This window comes from Micromys minutus, assembly GCF_963924665.1.
Source record: "Micromys minutus genome assembly, chromosome: 3".
NCBI classification, from domain to species: domain Eukaryota; kingdom Metazoa; phylum Chordata; class Mammalia; order Rodentia; family Muridae; genus Micromys; species Micromys minutus.
Genome location: NC_137972.1, coordinates 21828061 through 21850212, shown reverse-complemented (window position 1 = coordinate 21850212; position 22152 = coordinate 21828061). Strand labels below are relative to the sequence as shown.

Below are 22152 nucleotides of genomic sequence, written 5' to 3'. Positions count from 1 at the left end.
ACTCCTGATCCTTCTACCTCCCCCTCCCAAGTGCTAAAGCTACAGATGTGTCAATCACACCTCTGCTTTGGGGGGGTCTTTTTTCTTCTTTCAAGATGCATCTTATATGTGTGGGTGCTTTGCTTGCATAGATGCCCAGGCAGTCTCCTAGGAGGCCAAAAGAGAGCATCAGATCCCCTGGACCGGAAACGCCTTTGGCGTGCTGGGAATCAAACCCTGGAGCCTCTAGAGCAGCTGTGCTGCTGGCCAGGAATCCACTGTGTAGACCAGGATAACTTCAAGTTTATAGGAATCCTCCTGTCTCTGCCAAGTGTTAGGATTGCAGGCATGGGCCGTATTGAGGAAGAGGAAGAGGAGGGAAAAGAAAAAAAGAATGAAAACTTTTACCCTGGGAGATGATTTGAAGCACTTTCAGTGAAAGAAAGATGGCTCAGAGTGAGTGCAAGTCACCAGCACTTGCAGAGCCAGACCATGTCTGCCTCTAGCCCTAGTGTTGGGGACAGAGGCAGAACCCCGAAGCTCATTGGAAACTAACCTAAAACATGGCAAGTTTTGAGACCTGTCTCAAAAAATAAGGTAGAGTACCACAGAGGAAGACATCCGGTAGTCTTCATTTGTAATGTGTGCACACCTGTGTTCATTCTCACACAAGTACACACCCCCAATTTTAATATACAAAATAATGGGGCTTCACCGTGACATTTTTACACATGTGCATGTGCAGAGTATACAAACACACACACACACACACACACACACCTTCTTTACTGCTTCGAGTCCAAGTGCAGGTGTTTAATTTCGTTTTTTTTGTTTCTGTTTTGGTTTGTAGACAGGGTTTTTCTGTTTCTGTAGCTGGCCTAGAACTGCTGTCCTCAGACTCACAGAGATCAGCCTGCCCTGGCCTCTGAAGGACTGGAATCAAAGGTATGCATCACCACACTAGGCCTTGAGAGCGTTTTTTTTTTTTTTTTTTAGAACAAAAGTTGAGGAAGGAAAATGTAAGCTTCTCATTGAAAAGAGACAGCAAAACAGGGAAAGTTCTGGTTCTGGAATGGGAAGGTCCATGAGGAGAACAGATATTGATTGATTGATTGATTGATTGATTAAGTTGGGAGCAAAATGCACACACACACACACACACACACACACACACTAGCAGCCTGGGGTTGGGGGCACACCTTGCTAGCTCCTAGCTATTGGATAATGAATGAATGAATGAAAAGGCCTGGCCTACAGCAGCAGGTTTCAGACCTAAATTCCTTTAGGAGTGTGCCCAGTGAAGTGAGAAAGCTGGCTGTGCTGTGATGTCAGGGAGGGGTGGGAACTTTGGAAAGCCAGAGGGTACCGGCATCATCTAGGACAGGCAGGGGCCACCTTTAGATCCAGTGGAGCCAGTGATAGATGTTTGGTTATTTCAGACAGGTCTCATGCAGCCTGGGATGACAGAACTCTTTCCACAGACCAGGATGGCTTTCCACTCCCCACTGTCCTGCTTTCTGTCTCCCAAGTGCTGGGATTAGAGATTCACAGCACCATGGCCTGCTCAGTCCTAGGACTTGTATCAGAATGACAGGATGCCAGCCCAGAGTTCCCATCTCTGCCAGGATGTTGGGAAAGAATAGAAAACCAGAGATTATGTAATTGCTCCTTGTTCTAATGAGGGCAATGAAATGGGTTTTTGTTTGTTTGTGTTGGTACTCTGTAAACCCCACCCCACAGTTACCTGTGGCAACAGCCAGGTCTGCTCTGCCCCAGTTACCTGACACTATAAAAGGTGATGCTTGCCCCCTCCTCTCTCTCTTACTCTCTCTTGTGTTCCTGCTCTTTCCTATCCCCCTGTCTCCTCCCCCTTTCCTCCCCCCCTCCATTTGCTCATGGCCTGCCTCTGCTCCTTTACTTCTCTATTCCTCTCTTCTCTCTCTCTGCCTCTACCACCCTCTTTTTTTTTAAACGACTTTATTTTACAAAACAAAGATAAATGTACAGATTTTAAACATTTTTTGCTTAAAATTATACTTTTTTGTCAGTACTGTTTTTTCAGACATTAAAATAATTTTTCACATAAAACCATGTGAATATATTTTTTTTAGTCAGTACTTGATTTTTTTCAAGGGCCCGACAGTACGCATTGAAAACCCAATAGTTACAATAAGCGTAAAGTACATGCAAAACAAAACGCAACATGGAAACAGTCAAAGTCTTCTTGTTTGTAAATATATGTTTTTTTTTTTTTTTTTTTCTTTATTTCTCTACCACCCTCTTAACTCTCCCATGACCCAAATAAACTCTATTCGGTACTATACCCTCATCGTGTGGCTGGTCCCTGAGGGAGAAGGGATTCCCAACATGGGTCCCCAGGAGGCATCCCCCTTTCCCCCAGGCCTCACTGCACCTCTACGGGTCATATACCCCACCCTATCTTTTAACTAACATTGGTGCTGAAACCCGGGACACCATCTTTTCCTTTTTTATATATACATCATTGGTGCCCCGTGTGAGGGGGTGCCATGACTGGGTTATCTCTTTTTTAATTTCAGTTTGTTTTTGTTTTGGTAATGCCCCTGGGTAGATCAAACAAATCGATCTGGCTCTAGCTTCATACCTACCAGTTTGTAAACGATGGGCTAAAGGAACCTAGTCAGCCTTCTGACTGTGTATGTGTGTGGCTGTGATTGCCTGTTCGGACTGGCCCCTGAAAAATCAAGGGCATCACGAGCCTGGCTCCTCCTGAGGGGATCTCCAGAGAGGAAAAGAAAAGAGGAAGAGAGAGAGGGTTTGCGGTGAGCAGATGGCCTAGCTACGGGTGTTATGTGATTGATGTTTTTATTTAATCCTCACAAGAAGAGGAGGGCTTGGGCACCATTCCCCAGGCATAGAGATAAGGAAACTGGGGCAGAACAAAATTCTTTTTAAAATGAGGGCTGAAGGGGCCTAGAGAGATATCAATGAAAAGCTTGCAAACAAGCATCAGGCTATGAGTTTGGGCCCCTCGCCCATGTAATAAAAGTGAGTGTAGTAGTGCACACATCTAATCCCAGCACTAGATGGACAAAGAGAGGATGACCCCTCAGATTCTGGTCAGCTAGCCTAATCCAAGATGCAAGCCTGGGACTCAGTAAGATTCCCTGCCTCCAAAAACACTGTGAGACTCAAAATATCAGCATAGTGCCCCTAGCCCCAAGTCCTGAAAAGCCAATACCAGAAAGCCTGGATAGCAAATATCAAGTCAGCAAAGGTACAAGCAAACATAACATTTCCTATGAAGAAATGATATTTTTGGAGTAGACAGATTCTTACCTTGATTTAGTTTTATTATTTTTACTGTTTTATGTGTGAGTTTTTCCTACAGATATGTCTGTGTAATGTGTGTATGCCTGGTACCCTCAGAGGTCAGAGGAGGACCTCAGATCCCTGGGACTGAAGCCACAGATGGTTGTGATTGCTGTGAATGAAACTCAGGCCTACTGGAAAAGTAGCCAGAGCTCTTAACCACTGAGCCAACTCTATAACTCCATCAGTCCTGATTTAAATATTACATAACGGGCTGGAGAGATGGCTCAGTGGTTAAGAGCACAGACTGCTCTTCCAGAGGTCCTGAGTTCAAGTCCCAGCAACCATACAGTGGCTCACAAGCATCTTTAATGGGATCTGATGCCCTCTTCTGGTGTGTCTGAGGACAGTTATAGTGTACTCACATATATAAAATAAGTAAATATTTTTAAAAGGGGGGGACTGTGATACCACACCTAGTTTAATAAGTGCATTTAATGTTTTGATATATGAGCTAAGAACTAGAAACTGGATGTTGTACTCACACCCGTAATCCCAGTCCATGGTGGCTCACAACCATCTGTAATAAGATCTGATGCCCTCTTCTGGTGTGTCTGAGGACAGCTACAGTGTACTCATATATAAAATAAATAAATACTCTTTTTAAAAAAGAAGTAAAATCATTTTGTTTGCTTTATTGAGAGAGTCTAAGTAGCTTTGTCTGGCCCAGAAGCAGAGCCCCTCCTGCCTCAGCCTCCGAGTGGGATACAGGAACCACCCAGGTCGGCACACAATCCTCATTGTACAAAGGAAACTGAAGTCAGACTGTCTGCCCCGGTCCCTGAAGCTAAGCTTCGAGCCTGGTTTTTGCCTATTCCTAGTTCTTGGTTGGAGCTATTTTGAATGGCTATATTCTGTGCTTCCTAGCTAGAAGGGGGGGGGGGGTAACCAAACACAGAGAATGGGAAAAAGGAAGCAGGGGCCCCAGCACTACGAGGGTACTAGAGACCAGTGCATTAGAGGGAAGTGGAGCACCAGGTGCAGGCCTGTGGTGACCTTGTTACAGGAACCATCTGCTGGAGCACAGACATCCCAGCAAGATAGCTGAGGGGTGGGCTTAGCTCAGTGGCTGGGCTGGGTTACAAAGGCTTCTCCTCCATATGGGATGAAGTGCCCCGGACCCTGGCGGCACCTTGGAAGCTGCAACAGAAGAAACAATCTACTCCACCCTGGCTACCTTTTCCTGAGTCACTGTCTGTGACTCTAGCCATGAGAATCGTGTCTCAGGGTTCAGCCTAGGCTCAGCCAGCTGACACCTGTTACCCTTTGGAGAAACTGCCAGCCACAGAGCAAAGCAGATAGAATCCACCCCCACCACCCCAACCCTACTCCCTTTAAAGAAGACTCCATCTTAGGGTGGGGCTCAGAAGGGAAATCTAGGCCCTTTGTTCTTTTTTTTTTTTTTTTTTTTTTTTTTTTTTTTTTTTTTTTTTTTGCAGCGGACTAACAGCTGGGGCTCAAATTTGAACCCCAACACCTTGGCTTGGTTGGGGATGTAGAACCGAAAATTCTCTGGGTGGGCTCTGACCCATAGAGCCCAGTAAACAAGTTTAGGTGTGGAAGGAGCAGTAGCCAAGGGTCTGAATGTTCGAAGGATAGCCTTCTACCTCACGGGCTTGGCCTCAATTAGCCTCCAGCACTTCTTCAAGGTTGGCGGTGGAGGAGACTGCCATTTCCGTGAGAAGGCCATGGATGTCAGAAAATCACAAATGCTCCTCCTCGAACTTCGGCTGTCTAGCTTGTGACAGCCAGTCTGTAAGAGGTCCCAGCAATCCCTCTTCCTTGGCTCATGTCCTTATCTTGTGTTTCCTATACTGTGTCACAAGTGGCCTGTATGATCTACAGATAGGGGTAGAAATGATGGCCTATCACTTTAAAGATTGGGTGATGAGACTGGATTGCTTTTGTCTTATCCATCCTGTCCACAGAGGAGCCAGCTGCCATGGTACCAAAGGCCTCTGGCCCTCGGCTACATGAATGAGCATATTCAGAGGCAGATCCCTCCATCCAGGCCTAGCTTTCCCTTGACCACAGCTTCGGCCACACCTTCGAACAGTCTCATGACAAGCCCTGTACCAGAACTATTCAGCTAGCCTGATTTCTGGCTGGGAGAAGATTACTCAATTCTGGGGTGATTTTTTTTTTTTTTAGGTGCAGCAATGGATAGTTGAGATGATTCCTCCGCCAACCCTTAAAGTTCCCTGAGCAAATTGCCTCCTTGCAGGCTCCCTTCTCCTTTGAGCTCCCAGTCCAGAGTGCTGGTTTACAGATAAACTGGTCAACAGGCTGAGGAGCCCAGTGGTAGAATGTTTGTTACAAACGTAAGCCTAGGTTCAAACTCCAGTGCCATAAAAAACAAAAACAAATTTAAAAAAAAAAAAAAAAAACAACCACTTGGGGACACACCTAGTGAATTAACACAACTCCCAGAGACCTTACAAGGACACAGAAAGGGCTAGAAGTTATCCTGCAGGCAAGAGGGTGGGGCTCTGTGTGAACTGTGTGGCACTGTTCTACAGAAGCCACCAGCCCCTCTCCCTTCTGTCCTTTGCTACTGGCCTCACATCTCTTCTGTGTGAGACAGAAGAACAAGGTGGTCTTCCACTCTGCCTTTGTTCCCTTCATGAAAGAGCTCGGGGAAGTCCCTGCAGGAGCCCTGGTGAACCTGTGACATCACCTTTCACAGGCCCAAAGGGCATGGGTTATTATCTAGTGCAAAGGAAAAAAAATGCCACCCACAGATCTTTCCAGGAAACCCCTGCCTTGTGAAAACATGGTGGCTTCCACTGAGGCCATGGAAAGAAGGCCTGAGGCAGGGCTGCTGAGAAGCCTCCTCAGCAGATGTCTCTGCAGAACACACTAGGCCTCAGTCAAAAGCACCTTCAAGACTGGACTAGGACTTGAGGCCTCACGCTGTGATGAATGTGGGGCCTGGACCTTTGCTATTTATCAGAGAGCTTTAGCTCTCACAGGAGAGTAAACTAGTGACCCCCAAGAGGAAGGGAGCCTGCAGGAGTCTCATGGTGAGACACGGCTGTGACAAACACCCTACACTGGTGCCTGAGCATAAACAGGAGGTTTGAAGATCCTTGTCTCTATGGAGACACAGGGGCCAGAGACTTGGTGACAAAGAATGAAAAGCGACACCATTATTTTGTGCCGAGCCATAGGGAAATGGGAGTCCATGAAGCCTGAATACCCAGCCACTTAAGACAGTCTGATGTTCTGAGGTTCGGAATCATAGTTGGAACTCTTGGGTTGTCACAGGCGGAAACCCAGTGGCCCTGGAAGGAGGATCGGAGACAAGCACACTGCAAAGTAACATCCTAAAGGGTCTTCGGAAGTCTCCTAACTTTTATAAGGGTGCTGGAGATCTAAACTCAGGTCCTTGTGCTTGCTGAGCATGTGCACTCGTGCGCACACACACTTGCACGAGCCTGCCTGATGTGTATGTAAATGGGTGCCGGGGCATGCATTTGGAGTTCAGGGACCAACGTTGCAAAACTGGTGGTTTCTTTCTTCCACCTTTACTTGCGGTCCAGGCATTGGTGAATCAGGTCACCAAGCTCTTGAAGCTCTTGTGGCATGCCCATTTACCCTCTGCTCCAACCCACTGGCCTAGTTATTAAAATAATATTTGTTTTTGAGATAGGGTCTCTGTGCAGCCTTGGCTATCCTAGAACTCACTAGGTTGATCAGGCTGGCCTCAAACTCACAGAGATCTCCCTGCCTCTACCTCCTGAGTGTTGGGAGTCCCCCACCGTATAGTATATTCTTGAGTCAGGATCTGGTGTGATCTAAGCTGGCCTCAAACTTACTAAGTAGGTGACTTTTCCATGTGCTGGAATTACAGACGGGTACTTCCATATTCAGTTTTTACTTTTAAAAGATGGGGGTCTCACTATGTTAGCCATGTTGGTCCAACACTCCTGAACCCAAGGGAATCCTCCTGCGTCAGTCTCCCAAGTAGCTGAGATTTCAGCTGCACGCCTCTGTGCCTTGGCCATTGTCCCACTTAATAGATTAGAAAACAAAGATTCAAAGAGGTTTGGAAGAGCCTCGTCAACAGAAATAGAATGAGAATCCAGGATTTAGGACTCCCACAGGCAAGACAGCTGTCCTTGTGGGGTTTTTCTCCCCCTGCATGTGGTCTTTGTTTGAAGCCCTCTCCTTTGTCTTACTTGGATTATAACCTTGCCAGTACCAGGGCACTATTTCCTGAAGCGTGTGTTATTTAGTCCCTCTTCTGCAGGCTACATCAGACACGTGACAGATGCTGGGAGCACAGTCAAGGCTGCCCATACTGAAGCACCTGCATCCTGGCCCCACCTAGCCTGCTGCAGTGTGTTAGATGTCTGCACTGTAGCAGTTGGTCCAGTGACCTCCTCTGGGGTGTGACGAGCAGTGACCACTAGGTGGCAGTGTGTTGTCATGCCTGGGGCCAGAAAAGTCACCCACGGATGACAAACATGGGGGATGGGGCAGAGGTAGCAACGTCAGCTGGTTATCCAGAAAGATTAGGAGGCTCCCATCTCCTGGACTTCATATGGCTGGTGCAAGCTCGAGAGCGTGTGTGTGTGTGTGTGTGTGTGTGTGTGTGTGTGTGTGTATGCGCGCGCCTGTGTGAGCACTCGCGCCTGCCTTGGCTTTCCTTTTCTGTAACCAGGGGTCTGGGTGCAGCTGAGCTTGATGTGGGCCAAAGGGACCCGAACATAAAGGAGACCAGAAGAGTCAGAACAATGTGGGTACGAGATGGGGAAAGGGCTACGAAGGTCAGACGTGAGGGCTCTTTGGAGCTTTCTGGGGGTGAGGGGCGGATTACTTAATAGAAAGGGGACAACGGAGAAAGAAACAAAGAGGCAAGCAACAGAAAAGGGAATGAGGAGAAAGACTGGCTGGAGAAAGTAGGTTGGGAGGCTGGAGAGAGAGAGAAGGGAGCCCCTAGTGGTTCGGAGAGACAGGAACCTTTCCAGACAAGGAGACGCAGAGACTCCAGCTTGCTGCTGACAGGGAGTTTATTCGGGCTGGCGGAGCTGCTGAGACCTGCTGGCTGCCTCAGCTCCAGGTCAGAGCTGTGTGGGCTCTGGCTCCAGCTCGGGGTCGGACTGGGGCTCGGGCTCGGGCTCCTGTTCCATCTCCGTCTCTGGTTCTCGCTCCCGCTCCTCTATCTTACTCTGAGCCGGAGATGGACGAATCCTATGCTCTAAGGCAGAAAATCTTCTCCATAGCAACTGTGGGGGAAAGACAGAATGGACAATGGAAGACGAAGGAGAATCAGGAGAATCACGGAGCTCTGCTGCTTCCTTTCCAGACTTCCCCATTTGGCCCATGGCCTTCTTTCAGCCCCACCCACACAGCACTCTGAGGCCTGACAGAGAACCTCACCTGTCTTCTGCACAGGTGAAAGCCAAAGGCTCCAGTCACCAAAAGAAACAGGGAGAGGGCACCAAGGATGAGAACGAGGAAGAGAGGGCCTCCTTTAAGGTCACCTGAGGTTCTCCTAGCACTCTGGGCACCTGTGAAGAAAGCATTAGATTAGATCCAGGGTTGGAGACAGGAAAGGATACCTTGTTACACCCTCATCCATTACAGATACAATGAGGCCAGGGACTTGTCCAGGATCATTCAGCTAATTAATGACAGAAATAAGTCAGACCTAGAGAGCTGGAAATCAGGTCCCTGATGGAAGGGGTAAGGTGGGGTAGGAGATAAGCAGGGGGTTGGGGGGGTGTTGGAAGGCTTCTGAGTTGGGGACATGATTCTGAGAAGGTTCTGAGTTTGAAACCTCAGACCTGAGCTGGACTCTGGGATATACACTGTTGCTCCAAGAAGCTTCTGGCCCTCGTACAGCTGACACTGCCACTGCTCAGCAAGGAGCCTGGCTTTCTGCACCTCCAGCACAGGGCCCGGGGAACTCCTGGACAGATTGTTCAGGGGGCGCCACACAAATCTCTCTCCTCCGGATGCTGGGACAACCTCACATAACAGCTTCCCTGGGGAGCCAGGTAACTCGAAGGTTTTAGGAGTCACTGAAAAAATAATCAAACGGAAGAGAACTCATGAGGGCCTTGACCCCTTAGCCGTCACCGATTTTGTAATCCACGTCCCTTGTCACTTCACTCTCACTTGGGATCAGGTTGGGGAAACCTTGGGGGCAGAGGTCATAGGTCACAACTACATTTATCTTTGGTTTGGTTTTGTGTTTTTGAGACACACTTAGCTCAAGCTGGCCTTGAACTTCCTATGTAGCCAAATATAACCTTTAACTCCTGACCCTCCTGCCTCCATCTCATAAATCCTGAGATTACAGGAGTGTCCCACCGGGCCACAGTCATTATAATCCTGCGCTCTAGTTTGTGTCCCTGTTCAAGAGGTTCCCAGCCCCCCAAGACATTATTCAAACTCAGACTGGTGCTGAAGGCCACAGGAAAAAACAGTATCCATGCTGGAGTTGTACCTCAGCCAGCAGAACACTTTCCTAGAATGCATGGGTCCCTCCCTGGGTTCAGTTCCCAGCACCACATAAACTGGTGTAGACACAAGAAAATCAGGAGCTAAAGATGTGAATTAAGGTCAGCCTGAGCTACATGAAACCTTGTTTTAAAACATCAAATAAGGTTGGAAAGATGGCTCAGTGGGTAAGAGTACTTGGTGCTCTTCCAGAGGACCCAGGTTTGATTCCCAGCACCCACATGGCGGCTCAATCTTATCTGTAACTCCAGATCCAGGAGACCAATGCCTTCTTCTAGTTCTGTAGGTACAGAACACAGATGTACAAGCAGGCAAAATACATATATAATAAAATACTTTCTGTTTGTTTTTCAGGAAGGGGTTTCTCTCTGTAGCCCTGGCTGTCCTGAAACTCACTCTGTAGACCAGGCTGGCCTCAAACTCAAAGAACTGCCTGCCCCTGCCTCCCAGTGTTGGGGTGAAAGGCATGTGCTACCACCACTTGGCTTATTAAATATATTTTTAAAATAAAATAAAATGGAGAGGTGGATCAGGGTTTACTAAGAAATTAGGGTTTACTGCTCTTCCAAAGGACCCACATTCAGTTCGCAGAACCCACACCTGGCTGCTTCCAGGAGATCCAACACTCTGTTCTCACATCCCCTTGCGACAACCCACGTGTGCATACTCACACAGAAACACACAACTCACAGGCATATTCTCTTCTAAACTGCTCAGCCTGTCAACGCCCAGTCAGGCGAATCAGCACCCGGTATTCCCGACACCTTTGTCTCCAACACTTAGCTCACACCAGTGTCCCCAGCTTTGTGGTGCCTCTGGGTGAAGGCTCCAATGGCTTCTTGAATGTTTACAGAACAAGTAAGCGACTGATTGATCCACTGACAGAACTCGTTCCAAGTTGACTAGAGATAGGACAGTAGGAACAGACAAATGTAGCAGGACCTTGACCCTACTGAGGTATGGGGGGCGCTTAGTGACACAAGTATCCAACCTTCACATTTAGACCCTAAGTCTAGCCTTTTGCGGTGGTGTGACCTTGAACATTCCTTCTCTGTAGAGCAGAAATGACAGTCCCTCTCCCCCTGAGCACCTGCACACAGTCTTTTTTTTTTTTTTTTTTTTTTTTTTTTTTTTTTTTTGAAACAGGGTTTCTCTGTGTAGCCCTGGCTGTCCTGGACTCACTATGCGGACTAGGCTGGTCTTGAACTCAGAGATCTACCCACCTCTGCCTCGAAAGCACGAGCGCACTCGAAAGCACTAGAGGCAGAAGAATGGGTGGGCTTTGGTGACTGTTGAATGGTGCAAAGGGTTTGGAGTGAGTGGGGTTGCAGTGGAGTCACCAAATGAAGCCAGCCAAGGAATGACTTGAAAAGATGGGTTCCCTGTGGAGCTGAGGGGTTGAGTCAATGCAATATCTAAATAGAGCTATAGAAAATAACTCAATTCCCAGCAACCACATGGTGGCTCACAGCCATCTGTAGTGGGATCCGATGCCCTCTTCTGGTGTGTCTGAAGAGAGAGAGAGACAGTGTGCTCACATACATAAAATAAATAAATAAATCTTATTTTAAAAAAAAGAAGAAAGAAAAAGACAGTGTGTCGGGGGTTAAGGGTTAACATTATTTGTTAGGTCAGTTACTCATTCCTGTATCCAATGTCTGTTTGTTTTGAGACAGGAGCTCATGTAGCCAAGGCTGGCCTTGAACTCACCATGTATGGTGGGAGCTAGGCTTCAGTTTCTGGTCCTCCTGCAAAGTGCTAAGATTACAGCAGCATCCCACTTGGCTCCCATGTACGTTGCTAAGCTTCTGCCACAAGGTGCTGGTTAATGGTGAAGGTAACTATCTGCAAATGTGTCCGTCACAGCTGACAGCTGCCAATCAATGAACATTTACTTTCTGATCTGGGGTTGGTTTGTTTTTGTTGTTGCCTTATTTGTTTTATCCTGTCTTTAAAAAAAAAAAAAAGTCCCTATTCACTAAATAATTTGCTGACAAGGGATTGATTGGTCAATTTCCTTCTAAACCCAGGCCGACTGCCTCAGTTTTAACTGAGCCCCAGGCCAAGAGCAGACAGAGGTTAGAGAATATATGCCTCATTCTTTTAGCTATTCAAAAAAAAAACAATGTTTTTCAAATATTTGTCATCTTTGTTTCTAGCTTCTCAGACATTCCAGCAATTCAGAGAAGGGGAGTCCCTGAGAGAAGAGCGGAACTTTTATTTTGTGACTCAAGGGGAGATTTTCAGTTTCGGTTTTGTTTTATCACAAGGGTAAATTTAAAAAAAAAAAAAAAAACAACTCATAATTTGACAGGTGCATTATATGTCTCTAGTCCCAGCACCTGGGCCTTGGAAGCAACAGGGTCAGAAGTTCAAGGTCATCCTAAGCTACCTGAAAGAAGGTACTTGCTCTGCAAACCCTAGAACCCAGAGAAAGGTAGGCAGAGAGAGCTTAACTCCACAGATTTTGTCCAGTGACCTCGACACACAGGCTGAGAAACATGTACCTGTCCGTCACATGTGACACTTGTGTGTGCGTACACACACACACACACACACACACACCATCTCTGACCAGCCGACACTCCCACCCTGTTCTTTCTCCTCTGAGATGGAAGCTATTCCATTCCCACCTGTGGCTGACCTGTGAGGACTGCCAGTGTGACAGTGGTACTGAGCTGCTGCCCCTGCAGATGGATGGCACAGGTGTAGGTCCCAGCCTGCGCCAGACCCACAGCCTCAAGGTGAAGGGTAAAATTGCCACTCTTTCCAGCCACCAGGAGCTCGGGACCTCCCCCAGGAGGAGTCCACTTGGCACTGAGCGAAGAAGGCGTCCCCACACTTGGGGGTAAGTGACAGGGCAACTCTACCCTAGAACCTTCAGCAGTGTACACTGTCAAAGGGGCTACGGGCTCCAGACCTGGAGAGAAAAGGAAAAGCCAAGTCATTACCAAGGGTACGCAGTGTCATAGAAGGTGGGGACATCAAGGAAGGAAGGCAGAAGGGTGAAGGAAGGATTTGGCTGTAACACAGAAAGAAACAGAACAAAGCAGACCAGCTAGAGAAACTGAGGCAGCAAGAGCCCAAAGGCCATCAGAAGGCTGAACAGCCAAGGGATAAACAAAGAAAAGAGGCAGTTTAGAGCACCAGCCGTTCTTCCAAAGGACCTGAGTTCAATTCCCAGCACCCGCATGGTGGCTCACAAAGCGTCTGTAGATCAAGCACCATGGGATCCACACTCTGCCACAGACATATATGTAGGCAAAACACCAAGGCACGCTAAAATGAAAATAAATAAATAAATAAAAGTAAGAGAGACAGCAGCTAAACGATGCCCAGAGAGAAAATGGGTTGGACACTGAGACAAAGCCACCTGGAGTGACTGACACAGCATGCAGGTGAGAAACCGTTTTGGGGGCCCATGAGTCAGGGGAGGTGGTGAGCAGGAAGGTTGTGGTCAAGAGTAAAGACTGCTTAGACGAGTTACCCAGAACCTTGAGGTTGTACGTGATGGAGACATTGAAGCCATCTCTGTAGGTGAGGACACAGCCCCAGGTCCCCGAGTCCAGTGGGGTGACTTGGGGCAGGAAGAGGAAACTTTCTGCTAAATAATGACGGGGTGAGTTGTGGACAGGTGCTTGGCTCTGGCCTTGGAACCAGTGCACAGAGATTGGGCGGTCGGGACGACTGAAGGAGCAGTTCAAAATGACCCAATCAGACGGTTTGAGGGTTCCTGGGGGACTGGCAATCACTGCGCAGAAGTTTAAAAAGAAAAAAAAAAATCAGTCCACTAGATGGAAATATTTTCTCAACACAGCCGGCCAAACCAAGCTGAAAACTCAAGGAAATAGGGACTTTGCTTTCAGATTCTCCACACAGCCGCCCATTCCAACTCAGTTCTTGAAAACAGAGGGTGCTTAAGGGTGGATCTCCAAAGAGACCGGGGTCTCCTTTCCACGGTCTCCTGCCTCTACTTGGCTTGACTTATTCTTTTTAGGGCAGATATGGCCTGAGGATGAGCTACATCTGTCTTAAATGAATCACTCTAGCCCTCCGAAGGAGAGGTGCTTCCCCATCTTTACCTCTACCAGGGACAGCACTCCCGCTGTAGGTGGGGGGAAAGGGAGGTGTGGGGGGGGTGGCACAATTTCTCCATAGCCCCCTCATCCCCACCTAGAGGCTCCCGTTTCAGGGGGCATTTTCCACCCTGCCTTTCTATCCTGCCATCAGGGGGTCGTCCCTTTCTTTATGCTTCTGGAGGTCCTCAGGCCGTGTCTAAAGCACAACCCTAACCACTGCTCTCCCTACCCCAGGGAAGCAGGGATCTGCTTCCCAGGCCCTCTCTCTTTGTCTGGCCCCACCTACTCGAGGCCTGGCCGACGCGGAGGCGGAGACTGCAGGAGAAGGCGCTGTCCCGGAGGCGCACGGTAGCGTGGTACTGGCCCGCGTCGGCGCGCCGAGCTGGGCGCAACCATAGAGAGAAGTCCCCGCGTTGGAAGCCGCGCTCCTCCAGCTGCACGTGCGGATGCAGGGGCTGCCTCCCGCTGCGCAGGCCTCCCGGACGCACGCTCAGCACCGTGTAGAGCCTGGGTGCGGGTCTCCTAGACGACCGCTTCTCCGAGCGAAGGTCAAGGGCCGGGATGGGAGTGGGTTGGTCACTGGTTGGGGATAGAGAATAGGATTGAGGAGTTCCGGGGTAATTTGAAAAAGGCCACGAAGAAGATGCACTCCAAACCTGCTTTGAGGATAAAGTTAACCCGCCTAAGAGATCTCTTGACCGTCAGCAGTTTCCCCTCTCCCCCATAACTACCCCTGTCCCCATTTCCGTTGATCTTCATCACCATCTGCTACTGGAGCGGTGGAGTTCTACAGGATGCTGATGTGGGAGGAACAGACTTCAGAGAAATCTACAGGAAGGCCATGTCATTTCAGAGGACACTGAGCTACTGGCTTTAGAGGAACTGACAAAGAGGACAAAACTAGTTTGGACAGGGTTTTATCCATTAGGACAGGGTTGGGAAGTGCTGTTGTCCAACTTTGGAGTTCCTACCTGTCTGGTTGATGTTGCCAGGTGACCCCTCCTCTTCGCAGAGAGTTGGGATCCAGATGGGGAAATTTGAAGCTGCAGGGAAGATGGACAGGAGCTCCCTCCTGGGCCCACACCACGGAGAGCTCTTTCCCAGGCCCTGAAGACACAACTAGTGGAGCAAAAGAGAGGCCAGGGCATTGAGCCAAGAGATTTGAGAACAGAGAAGAGCCTTGGTATTCCTAAGAGAGAAACATCATTTCTCCCTGTTGAGGGGAGACTGAGGCACCTTTGGGATTGGAGGGACTGCGCTTATAAAAAGTGGTGGGCATGCCTTTAATCCCAGCACTAGGGAGGCAGAGGCAGGTGGATCACTATGAGTTCAAGGCCAGCCTGGTCTACAGAACCAGTCCCAGGACAGCCAGGGCAACACAAAGAAACACTATCTCAACTCCCGTCACACGCCCCCAATAAGAGGCATTTGAAGATCACCACAGAGCTAAAAAGAAAGACCACAGGGGTCCCTGCTGGCTTGTCCAAGACTCCCCATCTTACCTGGAGCTTCCCAAAACAGTTGCAGAAGCAAAAGGCCAAGGAACTGATCCTCCCTCATCTCTATGACCCAGACTTCCCCAGCCCTCCAAGGGAGGTCAGAAAAAGGTCCTGGGAGAAAGAGAGAGAGAAGGTCCACAGGAGGGAGGTGAGGCAGAGGAAAAGAATGCAGGGTAAAGAGGACCCCGAGTGGGTCAGCAGGGCAGTGATCAGAGGTCAGGGCTGGGGCCCAGAGCAGAGTGTAGGCAAGCCCACGGCAGCTGGGATCTCTGAGCGGCTCCTCCAGGCCCAGCCAGCCCTTCTACTTCTCCCCACTGCCCGCCCCCCCAGCCCAAGGCGCAGGGGGGTTTCGATTCGCAGTGGAAAGTATGAGGGGGCTGATTCCCAGCAGCCGAGCCCTCCATCTCTGTGGTGGCGCTCCCCTTGTTTACTTCCTCAGACTCGGGTCTCCCCACCGCCCCCTCTTCACCTCTTCCCCTGTCCTTCCCCCCAACCCCCCTCTGCCAAGCATTTCTGCCTTGAACTACAGCTGTAACTTTAAGCTTCCTCTACTGTCCTCACAGTTTCTTCTTGACTCGCGCTCTTTTCCATTAACTTCGCAAAAAAAAAAAAAAAAAAAAAATGTCACTGCCCCTTCAGACTGCCTCCCTAGGCGTTCAGCATCTCTTGGACAGGTACACAAAAAGTGTCACCATACTACATACCACAAGTTACCAGATCTGGGTGAGGGCTTGGTGGGAGTATAGTAGCCCCATGGTGCTAACCTTGTTACAAACCATATACATTTTCCACAAAGCAACTTGTGAAACTTTTTGTACAGATGAGGGAACTGAGGCTCACAAGCATGACATAACTTGCCAAGGTTCTGAAGCAAAAGCTGCCTAGTCCTTAGCGCTATTTGCATTGTGGGGTGGCTTTTCATCTTCCAGGAAGATGACAATGGGGGACCTGTGTGAAATGTCTGTTTTTATTTACGTGTCTGTAAACATAAATTCACCACCAGCGTGTGAATGCTCTGAAGAGTGTGTCAAATCTCTTGGAGCTGGAGGGTGGGCTCGATCTGGATGCTGGAAACCAAACTCAGGTCTTCCCGAAGAGCAACAAGCACTAATACAGCTAAACGGTCTTTCCAGCCCACCTTCAAAGACCCCCCCCCCCAAGACTCTGTACTAAAAAACAATGAAGGCCGGGGGTTTATGGAGATGGGGACCAAGGTGACACCAACAGTGGCACGTATCTGCAAGTCTAGATTTTGGAAGGTGGAGTGAATTGAAGCTCGCTCGCTTGGGCCAGTGAGTTCAGCGTCATCACAGGCTACAAAGGTATACCCTATGCCAACAAAGCAAAACTTAAAAAAAAAAAAAAAAAAAAAGGAAAAAATATCTTTAATTCCAGTACTTGGTTGGCAGAGGCGGGCAGCTTTATATGAATTCCGGGCCAGCCAGGGCTGCATAGTAAGACTATCACAAAACAAGAGAAACTGAGGCAGAAGACTAGCGGAATCCAATACCTTGCTCCTCAGCTCAGCCCAGCTGAGAAAATGAAGACAGAAGCAAGGAGACAGGCCTAATAACTCTGGAGCCTATTGCTGCCCTGTGAACGAGGATTCCACTCCTGCCCATGCCTGGGACTTCTTTCCAAACTCTGAGACCTAGACCTACCAGCCTCTCCCACCTTGGGGGCAGGACTTCCTGTTTCTGACTGCCTGGTTCAGCACGATGGAGCTGGTAGCTTTCCACTGGGCTCAGCAGTGTCTAGATCTTACACGAGTTAACGAGTTAACGTGACAGTGTGCATGGCTGAGGAGAAACATCCCCACAAACCCGAAACAGGACGCATGTCAGCCCCCAGAGGAAGACCTTGAGCTCCCACTCTGAGGACTGGCCATGTCTTCTCTAATCTAGGTATGAGGTCAGCCACGCCCTCTACACCCTTTCGTGCACTGACCGGACTGTGGGAAAGCAGGAGACCGGTTAAAAACAGAAGCGCGACCGTTTCTTTATTAAATTATACAAAAAGGGGAGGGGGCAGCTTCGGGGCTTGGCCCCAACCCCAGCCCCACCCCGGCCTGGCGCTGTCTGAGAGGAGGGAATCTGAGGGAGACCCAGGGGTCAGGCAGGAGAGAGAAGGGCAGGCTGAGAGGCTCCGGGTGCAGAGGGGAAGGAGAGGCTTCGCAAGGACTGGAACAGATGGATGGTGAGGAAGGCAGGGAAGAACAAGGAATGCTAGGGCAAGTGAGGGCCGGCTGGGGAGCTCGGATGAGGCGGGTAGGGAGCTGGACCAGTGGCAGTGAGGGTGAAGGAGCAGTGTCTGAAGAGATGGAAATGAGAGGCGGGGTCAAAGGACAAGGGTCACAGCTCTGGGGCAGGGCCAGAGCAGGGAGCCAGAAGTGGGGCTGGATTTGTGTGTTCCTGCCCCACCTCCAGGACCTGAGGGGCCTCCCATCCCCAAGCCCACGGGCAGGGGCTCAAGCCGACGCCCCGTTTTCTGTCTTCTGCCTCTTGGGATCTGCTTCATCCTGTGGAGAGGGTAAGAGTTGAAGTAGCTGTATAAAGGGGACCTCGCTGTTCTTGCTGGCGCTGCTCCAACCCCTGCCCATCTATGCCACCCACAAGTACCAGGTCCAAATCCAAGGCCACCCAGTCCCTGCTATATTCCTGACAGCCCCCCAGGCTCCAACCCAGCTCAAACCTCCTCTTCTGCAGTTCTCTTTCGCACGGGGCCTTCATCCTCCTCCTCCTCTTCTTCCTCATCTGAGGAACCAGAAACAAGTCACCGAGGAAGGTTGGGAGGCTCCAGGCACAGAACCACCCCCACCCCCAATCCCAGCTTCCAGCCTTCAACGGCTCCCTGACTCTGCTTTTTCTGAGTCTCAACTTTGCAGCCTTAGCCTTCCCTGACTATCCCTACCTTCTTCATCCCCTTCATCATCATCCTCTCCATCCTCAGCAGTTTCTTCTTCCTCCTCTTCAGCTCCATTCTCCTCCTCCTGTGGGGACCAAGACAAGGAGCAGCGTCAAGCAGGCTGTGCTGCTACTCACTGGGTGATAAAAGGCCTTAGGGGCCTCAGTAGGGAAGGAATGAGAAGAGGTCAAGAGAATGGCCGGACCCCAGCACCCCCAGAAGGTAGGAGGGAAGGAAGGACGTTTGGGCAAAGTGTGGGTCATCTGCCCCCTGCAGCCATCACACCTCCACAACTTCTTTCTTCCGTTCTTTCCGGCCGGCCTTCTCCTCCACCTTGTCCTTCTTCTCCTTCAGGTCCTGCAAGACAGAAGGTCACCTTTCTATCAGCAGGGATGATACACAGCCCTGAGTCCCTCCAAGTCAGCTAGGTCAAAGGTATTAAGTGAAGGTGGCCACTGATTGAACCACAACAGTCCTCGGGTCCTTAGATTGGCCGATACCAGAGACTTTTGTCCCCAGGACCCTGATAAAATGGCCAGAGTAGCTGGGGCTCCCACCCCATCAAGTTCTTCCAATCGTCCCCTGGCTTAAGAGTTCAGCTCCACAAAGCAAATCCCCCATCTGCTGGCAGCTTGGATGCCCCACCTCCTCAGCCTCTCTGCTTGCCCTGCTCTGCCTTTTGTCTACCTCACTCTAAGTACTCTCTCTCCTGGGCATCCCTCCCAGCTTCTCCTTCTTCTTCTAAGGTCTTTGTTTCCCCGTGGTGTCTCCCTCATCCACCGGTTCCTACTTGGATGAACAGCACAGGGATATGGAGATATCAGCCTGTGTTCCCCCACCGGCTTCTAGCCCCAACCTAACTAGTCTCAGAGTCCCCTGCATGTAGGACCTCCGTGCAGCGGAAGGAAGGAGTTACCTGTCCAGGGCCCCTCCCACCAGCCTGTCTGCCTTCACTCCAAAAGCCCAGCAGGTGCTTGAAGTCAAATTCTACGCAGTGTTACCCACTGGACACACTGGCCTTCCTGGTGCAGACTCTACTCCTCCTTGGCAGGGGCCCCCTTCTCCTACAATCTTATCTACTCTTAGTATGCAACTCTTGTGTGACGATCCCAACTGGGTCGGAGTTTTCATAAGTAGATCACCCCAGAAGGATGTGTCCTTTCTAGAACAAGACTGAGGTAGACGAGGGATCTGGTACCAAATGACTGGCCTGGAGACACTCCACTCCCTTCAGGAAGAGCACAAAACACTTGACCCTTTCACACCAGGCCGGTTTCCTCATTCTGATTTGTTGTCACTTCTCTGTCACATGGTGGGTCTGGCACTTGAACTCCCAGGTGAGCTTTCTCTTACATCCCAGGCCAGGCAGGGACTAAGTCAGCTTAGCCTGATCCAGGCCTTGGCCTGAGTTTTCTATTGGGGTTGATGGAGGGGTGAAGGGAGGGAGAATACCAGAGACCAAAGTCCACAGGGTTGGCCCCTCTCCTCCTGGGTCCTGTCCTGGTCACTGTCCTTCCCTGATCTTTTTCCAAGAGGGTATGTGACCTGCCCCGAGCTGCTACAGAGCTCTCTGGCCTCTACAGGGGTACACAAGCTGACCCAGGGCTAACTCCGACTCTGCAGGGGGCCTCCCACACACTGGAGACGCATGGCCCAATGTTTGGGCATTCTGGCACACTCTCTTAGGAGCACAGTGTAGCCACTCGGTATTCACAAAGCAACAACATGCCTCCAGGACATCTCAGTCTCTACACGCACACATGTAACTAACACGGGCAGTCCCACACACTCGCTGGATCTCAGACATACAAAGACGCCTACTCAGTGAAGTCACATGCCACCACCGCACAACCCACCGGAGGGCCACACAGGCACACCTTATCAGATCTCACATGTCCCCTCTCCCACTGACTTTCATTCTATTAGCTCCCCCCTTCCACTTGGACCTCGAGAACTATACTGACCCCCCCCCCCACAGACTGGGCTCCCAGCCCCCAAGCCTGGCCGCATTAATTTCCCTAAGCGACACTCAGCAGTTTCCCTGGGGAAATTAGAGGAAGGCTGAAAGAGAGACAAGGGCAAAGGGATGAGGCCGGGAAAGGCAGCTGCTGAGAGCAAAGACAGCTTGACGTATGGTCAGGCGATGATGAGATTCGGTCTTTTTCGAAGGCTATTCTCGCCACCTCTCTGGTTTTTTTGTTTTGTTTTTTTTTTTTAGAAATTCGACATAAGGGGAGGCGATAAGGAGAAAATTGGAAGTCGGTAGGAGAGGAAGAACAAATGAGAACTGGCACAAAAAAAAAAGGGGGGTGCAGGAGAGGCGCAGCCCTCCGGGGACGAGGACAGACGGTCGGGCGGCGAGGGGAGGAGCCGAGGAGTAGCCTCCCGGGAGAGTCCTGTTTACACTTGAGGATCCCAAACCGCTTAGCAGAGGAAAGGTGAGGTCATAGTGGAAAGAGACCTGGAGCCGCGGCTCGGACATGGGGCCCCGGGAAGCGAGAGGCGCCACTGTCCGACGGGAGGGCGCACCGGGCCGAGGCGGGCGCGGCGGGGCACGAGAGGGGTGGGGATGGCGAGGCCGGGCGCAGGCCGGGCGGCGAGGCCCCGAGCCACGGCTCGCTGGGCCGCTAGAGGGCGCCGGCGGGGCCGAGCGGGGTAGGCAGCGCCGGGCTCCGAGCGGGGGGGAGGGCGCAGCGGGGTCCGCGGGGACCGGGCGCCAAGGCCGCTCGGGGCCGTCGGGGGCGACCGGGCGCGAAGGACCGTGCCGATCCCGGGGCCGCCCGGGTGCCGAGCCGCCGCCGCCCCTGCCCGTACCTTGGCGCTCAGCTCGGCCGCTGCCTCCACGCTCTTCTCCGACATGGTGCCGGGGCCGGGGCTGGCGGGGAGCCGGGGTCCCGGAGCCGAGGCGGAGGAGCCCTGGACGGCGGAGGGTGGCCGCGGCCGGAACTTGGCGCGGTGGCGGCGGCGGCAGCGGCAGCGACGGCCGCTCGGCAAGCTGGCTCGCTGCAAGAGGCGACAGAGGCGCGCGGGGTGGGGCGGGGGTGGGTCCCGAGCGGAGACCCGCAGGGCTGCGGCCGTCCGGAGGGTGGGCGGGAGGATGATGCGGGCGGTGGCCGGCGCGCTCCGGTCGCGGTCGCTCGGTCTTGCTCGCCGCCCCCGCACCAGCAGAGCTGCCGCCGACCAGCCGCTGCCGCCCCCGGGAAGGGAACCCGCTTTTAAGGCGGCGCTGCCCGACGGGAGGGGCTTCCCAGGGGTGGGGCAGGCGGGAGCGGGGAGGAGAGGAGAGGGGAGGGGGATGAAAGAGGAGGTTGGAGTGGTGGGGATAGGAGGATGAAAGCGAAGGGCGGGAGAGCGAGCGGGACGGGAGGAAGGACGAGACCGGGAGGGGGGGAAATGGAGAGACTGACGGCTCGGGAGAGAGCGGAGTGGGGCGAGGAGGTGGGAAGGGGTGGGGTTCCAGCGGGGAGACACCGTTCCAAATGCCAGCCTACTGCCTGCGAGCTGGAGTCTGGCTCCTGGGGGCGGGCTGGAGAGGTGGCCAGACTCCTGCTGACCTCCTCAAAGCCCCGAGATTTTGCTAAAGGGCGGGGTGGGGGTGGGGGAGCAGATGTAGAGGCTGGGCAGGTATCTGAGAAACCAAAAGCTGAAAAGAAGGGGAAGAAGGCTTGCTGAGCCATTTCCATTTCTCGCTCTTGTCCGCCTGCTCTAAGGTGGCCTTGAGGAGGAAAGTGAGAGTACAAAGGACAGCCTGGGCCTCTCGGCTGGATTTGACATTTGTGGTCCTTGGCGGGTTCCTTCCCGTCTCTTTCCTATGATGTGAGGGGGGCCCTCTGATGGTCTCTTCTGCCTCTTTATTCTTCTCTTCTTTT

At 51.3% G+C, this 22152-nt stretch overlaps 2 protein-coding genes across 2 annotated transcripts; both read right to left on the bottom strand.

Annotated features, from left to right (window-relative positions):
- Positions 1-8396: 8396 nt before the first annotated feature.
- Positions 8397-15440, bottom strand: LAG3 (lymphocyte activating 3; the record flags this gene model as incomplete). Its single annotated transcript, XM_080914098.1, has 8 exons — positions 8397-8561; positions 8716-8846; positions 9123-9359; positions 12446-12721; positions 13289-13552; positions 14167-14459; positions 14852-14999; positions 15383-15440. The coding sequence occupies 8 exons, from the start codon at positions 15438-15440 to the stop codon at positions 8397-8399; spliced, it is 1572 nt and encodes a 523-aa protein (XP_080770224.1).
- Positions 15441-17706: 2266 nt separating this feature from the next.
- Positions 17707-21284, bottom strand: PTMS (parathymosin). The gene is made up of 5 exons (XM_080914343.1): positions 21098-21284; positions 18569-18640; positions 18290-18368; positions 18071-18132; positions 17707-17897 (listed from the first exon to the last, which is right to left on the bottom strand). Exons 1-5 carry the CDS (start codon positions 21140-21142, stop codon positions 17847-17849), a joined length of 309 nt encoding a protein of 102 aa, XP_080770469.1. The 5' UTR covers positions 21143-21284; the 3' UTR covers positions 17707-17846.
- Positions 21285-22152: the final 868 nt, after the last annotated feature.